Source organism: Lepisma saccharinum, chromosome 17 (assembly GCF_977018435.1).
Source record: "Lepisma saccharinum chromosome 17, izLepSacc3.1, whole genome shotgun sequence".
Taxonomy (NCBI): Eukaryota; Metazoa; Arthropoda; class Insecta; order Zygentoma; family Lepismatidae; genus Lepisma; species Lepisma saccharinum.
The window spans coordinates 8,224,047-8,233,475 of record NC_139245.1 but is presented as its reverse complement, the minus strand read 5'-3'; the positions used below and the strand labels follow the sequence as shown (position 1 = coordinate 8,233,475).

The 9,429-nt window shown below is 36.1% G+C and overlaps 1 protein-coding gene across 5 annotated transcripts in view; it reads left to right on the top strand.

Annotated features, from left to right (window-relative positions):
• Positions 1–1,170: 1,170 nt before the first annotated feature.
• Positions 1,171–9,429, top strand: part of Hsf (Heat shock factor) — a 38,580-nt gene continuing 30,321 nt past the window's right edge. For all 5 annotated transcript variants that reach the window (XM_083138885.1, XM_083138884.1, XM_083138883.1 and 2 more), the window contains exon 1: positions 1,171–1,385. In XM_083138885.1, the coding sequence (XP_082995011.1) occupies positions 1,281–1,385 (105 nt within the window). In that variant the 5' untranslated portion in view covers positions 1,171–1,280. The remainder of the gene's footprint in view (positions 1,386–9,429) is intronic.

The window sequence follows — 9,429 nt, the reverse complement described above, 5'->3', positions numbered from 1 at the left end:
CATTGTTAACAGCCTTGCTGGGATACAAGAGATCTGACCAATAAGGACGTTTGAAACCCACGTGACTGTCACCGAAAGAGCTCTCCCCCCAATTTGTGCTGGAAACAGCAAAAGAAGACGGCCGCGCCATCTACTGGCCACCGATGGAAATGCAATTTCAAAGCGCAGCGAGGTTTAAATGTAGCTTCCACCTCTACTCCTTAACTCCTCTATGGTTCAGGTGAGTCAGTTTATCGTTACCACTACTATACTCTTATTTACACAAATACACACACTAAGTTAATAAATCCAAATTAATTTTCACTTCGAATACCTCACAAGAGGTATTTTATAGTCAAACACGTAATAACTACGAAATAAAAACCGGATAACACAATCACGATCCGAAAAACCTCGTAGCCGAACACAAGCTCAACGCCATTTTTTCTCATTTTTGATCAGCAAATAGTTGCATTGCAAGTAAACAAAAACGCCACAGAATACAAATAAAGTAGTCTGTGCCTCTGTGGTGACCAAATAGCGTATACAACAAGATGGGACATTCACAATTCACTTTCACTCGTGATTTTCACTAAGGGGGGTATCCTGCTGGGCATGTTACACTGTGTGCTTCCTTGTTGCTGTTTCTGTGCGAAGCTATATCATAGAAGCTATATAGCGCCCACATAGTGGGAGCTCGAGGCTGATTTTGCTGAGCCCCCCCCCCCCAAGACGAACGTCAATCCGCAATGCTAAAAAGGCTGGTCCTATGTTTTGGGGAAATACATCTATTGAATGAGCTAGGAGTTCGAAAAAGAGATCCTGTATATGTATTTATTTCAGAGTAAGATTCACGTAAATTTGTGTGTCCATGAGCAGTCGGCACTCCGGAATTTTGGAAACTTATTTTTTTCGAAATCTGGATTTTCCGAAGTTGTTATCGGGACGGAATATTTCTAGGACTAATCGAAAGCTTTCAAGTGTTATTATTAGAAAAACTTCGGGAAATTATTATTTTTTAATCACACAACAAATTTATAAAATTTCCTTTCCGAGCCAACGAATTTCCGTCTCGCAGTTGGTGTTGCATCATCTCGAGAATTGCAAATACTCGATTAGGGCTAGTATCGATAATTATTCGATATCAATATACATGTGAGTCATGTTAGTTTTCATTGCGCATGAGCCAAACGCATTTGTTGCATCGCCATAACAGTTTGTTTGGTGCCATGTTTGGCTGTTTTTGGGAAGAAGCGAAATATTTACGTTTTGTATCTTGTTTATAAGCGCATTTTTTCAAAATGCATTCTGTAACGGAGATTGGAGCCAATGTTCCTGCATTTCTTGCCAAATTGTGGAAGCTGGTTACTGATTCTTCAACAAATGACCTAATTTGTTGGAGTCCTGTACGTATGATCAATTTTTAGTTGATAATCGATGTAAAGTTTCTATTAGTGTTTTTATTGTATGCCAAACGTGACAATTCATTGTTATAGGCAAATTTATTTTAATTTTTGTAGTTGAATAGGATGCTATTGTCAAGCAGCATGACAGTGGCATTCATTATCTTTAGTAACCTTACCTTGTGTTGACTCCCGACCATGACCTGATCTTTTATGTTTGTAAATCTTAAAAGGGTAACAAATGGCAATCCCAACTACTGTCTCCAAGCATCTCAACGAGCTAACAAGTTTAAAGTTTGGACTTCCCAGCATTTTCTCCCGTTGAAATCAGCAAGGATTTGTTTTATGGGAGTTGTGGAAAAGTTAACGTTCTCGGAGGCATTGCTATGAAACTGATAAACATGGACGGACGTCGTAAGCAATGTACAGGAAGGACCTGACATTCAATAAAATAATCCAGATTAATAATCCATGTACATGTATGATGTGTATTGTATTATACAATTTTTCGGACAAAATTAATAAATGTGCGATTTGACGTCAGTGTTTTTCTTTCTAGGTGTCCATAAAAATTTTTGCTTGTCCGAAAATTCTCCATTGTGTTTCGTTTATTTTTACAATGCTTATTTTAAATTTCTCTATTAATGTCGACAGTGAGCAATTTTAATGTCCAGTGGCCTGCAACTCTTATATGTGAAGGCGAGAATTAAATAGAATTTCAAAGTTTAAAAAGTTGGAAATTAAAATGGCGTGGAGGTGGCAAATAAAGTCGGAATCACGAACCTTATGACCCTCTGTAAACAAACCGTCTCACTTCGAGTAAAGTATCATTCCATGTCAGCTGTTCGTGAATGGCATGGCCATCACATACTGTTCACTCGCACTTCACCCGACCTTTCATTTTACGTAAGATGGAAAAATGTATTCCTATTTTAGCTAATAGATCTACACATTGAAGTATAAGAAACTTTCAAGATGTGATTCAGTGGAGCCGATCTATAATCCAGAGGTGTTCACTATCCGGATGGTGATATCATTAGGTATCCTCACACTCCGGAATACTTTTGCGGTTGAAGGATGATGAGGGCGAGGGTGGGGTCGTGAAGGTGGGGAAGGTTGATTTAAAATGAACACTTCAACAAGAGGGAAGAAATATGTGACAATATTTAAAAATTCACCCCCAAATATGCTTTTGATTTTGTATGTAGGGTACAATAAAATCTGACTGCCTCAAAATATTTCTGCATCTTTCCACCTTCTTTCCTTAGCTTAGTTTCATTATCTCTAATAATAAATCATAACATTTTTAAACACCAAATAAATTTAATCAAGAAACTCCAGTTTTAAAACATAATTAATTTATCTCAATGTGTCATATTCTTCCAGCAAGGTTTTTTTTTAATAAAAAATGAGAGAAAAATTAATCCTTTGCTACGGAACCATCTTACCTCCTGGGGGATTAGACGTAAATTTTGTATTTGATTTTTTGTTATTTAGCGTCTCTTTTCTTTCACTTTTGGCTTATCCCGACAATGAGGATGAGTGATCATTAGATGCATTTGATGAAGGGACACTCACAAATACACGTACGTTGGGATTCGAACCAGGAAGTGGTGAGTCTGAAAATCGGCCACCAGGCAAGATGTACATTTTGATTTTTCATTTTTTACATATGTGCATAACTTCCAATAGGTCATCAGTGAAACAACTGCTTATTCCGTGTCGGCTGATAAATGAAATGTCTGCACTCCTTGTAGGCTGTGAATAATTTTATTTTCATAAGTTGGCAACACTGTTGAGGTGCACTTGCTTTACAGAAGGTCTTAAGTTATATGATTTCCACTTAGTATTTTTTCATTTAATGCCCATATTTTCATGCAGTTTCATATTCATAATAAATAATTCAACCCACTGTGGATGGAAATCAATCAGGTTTCAAACTTCCTTTTTTATTTTATTTTTAAGCGATTGTTTCATTTTTTTATGCCCATGTAAGACTACAGTTAACCACTTGTGCAGCAGTTTGAGAAGCTAACTAATTACTTAATTATTTTGTCATACAGAAATAGTTTTTTAAATGTAACATGAAAAGAGTATCACTCACTACAACAGAGGAATAAAAATAAGTCTGAAGGAGAAATTAACTACTCTTGAAGACAGTTTGACAAATAAAAGGTACAATGTACCAGCTTTTACTGATAAACTCAGGGTTCTCGCACACCTGGAGAACCTGGAAATATCAGGGAATTTGAAAATATTAAAATCCCAGGGAAAATCTTGTAATTGATCAATGTGTACCAATGAAGTACATGTGAGGGACTAGAATATGCTCCTACCTGTTGGTAATAATTACTAGGGAACGGAACTTTATGTGCTAAAAAACTCAGAAATATTTATTTTTTATGTGTCATAAATGTTGAAAATATGTGATAAAAACAGGAAAATATGTGACAAAAATAAAAACATTTGGTAACAAAAACAAACTATAACATGCATTTTAAACACCTGAAATTAGTTTCTAAATGATTACCTCTTAGCGACCTATTTTTTGGAAGAGTTTCAGCGGATCACCATAGTTTTTTCCAAATTCTTCATTGTAAATCTGTGACGATTATCTCTAAAAAGCATTTATATTGTGAGAAAGATCGCTCCACGTCACAAGAAACAATTCTTGCATATTTGAAGCACGAAATGTCACTAACGCTGAAGTTTTCCAAAGCTTCCTCTTCATCTACTTCACCTCCTTCCAAAACACATGCAATTTGGCACAATGTTTGAAAACCTTGGTTTTTCCCCAAAAGTTCTGTACATTTAGACATTTAGATCCAGTGAGTTCTTTCAGTTTCGTTTCTACTATACGGACTTTACCAATGGAAGCTGCCAAAGTGTTCGCGGACGATTCAAGCTTTCATATGGAATTAGAGAGAATGGACAGGTTTGTTGAGATGTATGCCAATTCGACTTTTAAGGAGGGCTCCATCAACAGTTCTTGCAGAATTCTTCTTTGTCGAGATCATTTACAACAGATACAATTTTTTTCAAAGTTCTGGGCAACAGATACAATTTTTTTCAAAGTTCTGGGCATAACATCTGCATCGCGTAACTACAGGTGTAGGGGGAAGGGGAACCTCAGGACATTTTTGTTTAAAAATGTCTATTCTTCTAGGCGACTTGATAAAAACTTTCTTCCCATTTGAAACCAGTTTATCGACATTGGGAAAAAGAGCTCTTATCTTTTCACATATTCTATGCAACGCATGCGCGACACATGTAACGTGCACCATTTTGGGGTAGCTAACGACAAGACCACTGCATGTAAGCTGCAGCATCTGTCAAGAGAAGAACATTGTCAAATTTTATGCCTTCTGGCCACAATAGCTGCATTGCTTCATTAAAAAGCCTTGCTATCGTTACGTGTAGCCAGCCCCAGCTACTCACAGCTATTTTCTCCCAATAGGATCGTAGGCGAGGTGCCAGAAGTCTGCCAGCGAGGGTGTTCAAAGACAAAACAAACCTAGCACTCTCGATATGAAAGAGGTGGGGAGAATAAACATTTTTCCTTCGAGGATTTCGAGGTAGATGAAGTCAATGAGCGATTTTATGTATTTAAAATGAAAATTCGCAAAATATGTATTTACATACGGAAAACTGGAAAATATGTGTTTTTATGTAAAATAAAATTTGCTGTGTTGACATATAAGGCTATGATCAGAATTTTTGCAAAAATGAGGGTCTCTATCTTATCGCAGAAAAAACATTTATTTACCTGAAGTTCCTTTCCCTAATAATTACAACTTCTTTAACCTACCTTACACAAGCTACAACCTTTAGATATATGTTTATCTTGCAATACTGATTGATATTGTGTCAATCAGCATTGCAAAATAAACATATATTTAATCAGAATTTAAAAATAAGTTCATGGTAAAATTACTAAATAAGTTTGAGTTCATTTATCTCGAAATATTCTGTTACATCCCATGGAGATGGAGTAGTAGACGGGATTGTTGGAAGAGCAATATATCTGGTGAGACAGGCAGTCGTGAGAAAAAATAATGATTGCTATCGTTTAGTCTTCTGTAGACTTTGCATGTGCAGCTACTAACATATTGAAAATGAAGTTGTCATGCATGTTTCTCAATCGGAGATAGACCACATCATGCCCATTGTCCATAAATGGATAGGTAATGTGCCATTTTACCCAGAAATACAAACAAAATCCATGTTGTTTCAAGCTAATAAGATGGAATTGTACACCTCTCGTATTCAACTCTTTGAGTTTCATTAGCACAAGGATACCCCCACAAAATGTTCTACCCAACAATATTCAGATGAGCGACTGGTATGTAGAGTGTTTACCCAGGTGAAGTGATAGCTATCGACACTGATCTGCAAGAGAGATTGGGATCCGCAATGATTCCATCTGGAAACTATTGGAAATGGTCAGCTGCTGAGGACAAAATTATGTACACAGTCACTAACATTGTAAAATAATGTCTCCTCCTATTGTTACAAGTTCATGTGACCAGTGGGTCATTCCATGTCAAGTGAACCAATGAAAAACACCTGACCATCTCTAATTTTATTCATACTTAATTGTCATGAAGTACTACCCTAAGGTAGGAAAAACTGCTAAATTTCTGATTTTTATCTGTTGTGCTTTTCTAGTTAGAGCCCTCTAAAGTTTGAAAAATAGCACAATTTGCTGCACACATGCAATCACAAAAAAAGTCATACATCAAGCTAGAATTGACGTAGAAGGTTGGGATAAGAACCAAATTGTTGCTTTTGCTATGAGCTTTAATTAGATATTTGACATGACTACTTCTCAATTTTTTTTCATTTCAAGGTCATTCAAACCTTTATGTATCTTGAAAATTTTTAAAAAATACACATAGAAACATACATATTTCAACATTAAGTCTTAGAAGTTTTGTTATGAGATCGCAATCAGATCATAGTTTTTGACATGTATAAACAAATACTATACACTAGGTAAGACCATATGATACGGGAATATTAGAGTTAAATCTAAAAGTTCATTACTAGAGCCCGGATTTATAAGCACAATCAAACAGTAAAATAAGCAAGTTAATGAGCACAAAAAATAAAAATAATAAGCACCAAAATAAGCATAAACAAATACATGGAAATCTGAAAAAATATTTGTTTATTAGATTTCTTAACTTATTCAAAGCTGTTCAAGTATGTAAGGAAGATCATCCTGAGATTTTCTTGTGTGAAGCTCCTGTGTCTGTCGGTGAAGAATGATTTGTACAGTGAAAACGTTCTTTCCACGTAGCATGACATCACAGGTGCGTGTGAAAAACACCAAAGTTCTTCGGTGAATTCCTCTTCAATGTCGTGTTTCTTCACCAGAAATCTTGTTATAAATTTGGAACAGTGTTTTGTAACCGGGATTTTTCAATAATTCTTGACTGAGCTTGTCGGACACAATTTTACCAACACCGTGAGTTTCTGAAGACAACGTTACTGAAATTTCATCAATAAGAGACAGCGAACGTTGCAATGTATTATTTCGAGCTTTCAACTGTGTTATAATATCAGGTAATTTGGAAAAATGATTATGGATGCACTGTACCTTTTCTAGGATGCTGTTTCTCTCGTGCAGCTACTTAGAAGCATTGATCTCGTCATCCCAATGCCGTAGTGTGATTGAAATATGACAGATTTGAGTAAAATATGCTATTTTAAACCAAAATCATAAAATAAGCAAGCATAACCGTTTCCTGCAGAAATAAGCATTTATAAGCACTTTCAACTTTAGTTAAATAGGTCATTAAGGTATGTAATACGAAGTATAACCTTTCTTCTTACCATTAGAAGTCTGGAAAAGAATATGCATTTCGCTTATAAATCCGGGCTCTATTCATTACACACTACAAGGAAAACATAATTATCATACCTTCCCTTCTTTCATGGCAACAACTTTAATTTACTGTACGGTAATTTTCAAGAGGCATGGTTGCTGCATGCATTTCTTCCTTTGAAAGGTAGTAACTACGGCGACCACAAGGGTGAGAATCTGAGAGACAGGCACTTAGTAGTTTATATGCATAGTCGCTTTTGAAATTAAATAATGGAGAAAGACCAGCAGGGTGCATAAACTCAACTTCCACCATATTTGCAGCCCCATTCTTGTCCAAGACTACAGCAAGCCACCAATGATTGTTGTTCTCTCATATCCTTTCACTTCTGCCAGTTGCAGCCTCTGTTTCACACCTGCTACTAACATAGTAAAACTGCATGACTGTTCATTTGTTGAAAATACCTTTGTCACCAACAATGCATAAGACACCGAGATGAAAGTGTGGAATTTATGTGTACCTGGTATCGGTTTCGCAGACAGAAATCTATCTGCAAGTATTGTTTGTTCTTCATTGTGTAATTTTTCATTGAAGAAGAAGAACTGTATAGAGTCTATGTTTTCCTCACACCATGTAAACAGCTGTGATGATGTAATTATTTGATCATCATAGAGCCGTTGCAGGCTTGCCCTTCCTGCAAGTCTTATCACAGTACTGCCCAGACCATCACACACCCCTTTCCCATGAGCTATAGCATAAAAATGCCACTCCGCCGCTACTCCAAAATCATTAACATGGTGGCAAATGTTTGAGAAGTTTTTGAACTGCGCAGCTGAACCATCTGAGAAGTAGTAAATTTGTTTCAACTCTCTAATCAGTACCAATCTAAGATGAGAGATAGGTTTTTTTTTAAATAAATGAACAGCAACAGTGTCATGCTGCAGACAATCAGAGATACATACAATACTTTTGAATTTTAGATCATTGTAGTAGACTGCTATTGGAAAAATAGTTGCTTGCCCATTGTTCCAATGAGAAGACTGGGGCTCATCTTGTACTACAAATGAATAATTTTCCACAAAGTCCATACATACCACAGCCTCATTTTCTTCAATGTTCTGCTTGAAGTGATTGTAATAATCTGTCTCTTTCCTTGCAATAAAAGAATGTCTCTTCAAAACTAATAACTGTTCACATAAAGATTCTACAAACTCATCTGCAGTTTTAGTGAATGTTACTAAATTACATCTGTCAACAGATACCCATTGCTTGTATGTAATGTAGTCTATCGGTTCATTATCTAGCTGCAACTGTAACTCATCTTTCAAATTATCTACACCGGGACACAAAGGACATTCATTAAGGTGGCATGCTGTACCTGGCACTATACACATTATCTGCGCTAAACACAATGTATAGTCTCTTACAACTGTGCCATCATTCAGTGTAATTTTCTTGGATTTTAGCACTTGTATCATTAGTATTATATTTTGATGTGTTCTAAAAACTCAGACTGTGTGGGTACCACTTCCACCTGCCAAGACACAATTTTGTAAATCCAATCTTATCAGTAGGATTTTAGCTTTTGAACAACTTGTACAGTTCCTTCAAGTTGCCCAACACTAGCCTCTTTTGAACATGACTTCTACAGTCGCCTGTTTTTATTGAAACAGTATTTTTTCCAGGCATAAGACAGCTGACAGCATCACTGTTATAGAAACTGATTACCTTTTCAATGACAGCTTCATTTAAAACCTTTCCAGGTTTAGGATTACGTGTTGCCAAAATACCCTTTTATTTAATCAATGCTTTCGCTTTTCTTGCCATTCTGTTGCTAACCTGAAATTCTCTTCGTATTTTATTGCATGAGCAGCTTTTAGGTAGTGCTGTTAAAATCTGCAATTTTTCACTTGCACTCATATTATCTTGAAACTTTTGTTTTAGCTGACTGATCATTTCACATTCTGCATTTTTTCCACAGTTTCCTCTGCATCTGTTCTTGCTTCTGTTAGTATCTTTTCTCTCAAACATCTTTTTATTTTCCTATATTTTTTATCACTGTATGATTTCGTTTGCAATTTTCTCTTAGCAACAGGTGATTCTTCTAGAGAGATTAGAGAGTTATTCAAATACTCTAAACTGACATCTACGGACACAAATGCTTCATCAACATTACTAGACCCTGGACTACTGCTACTGGGTAGTGAGCAGTCATCTGC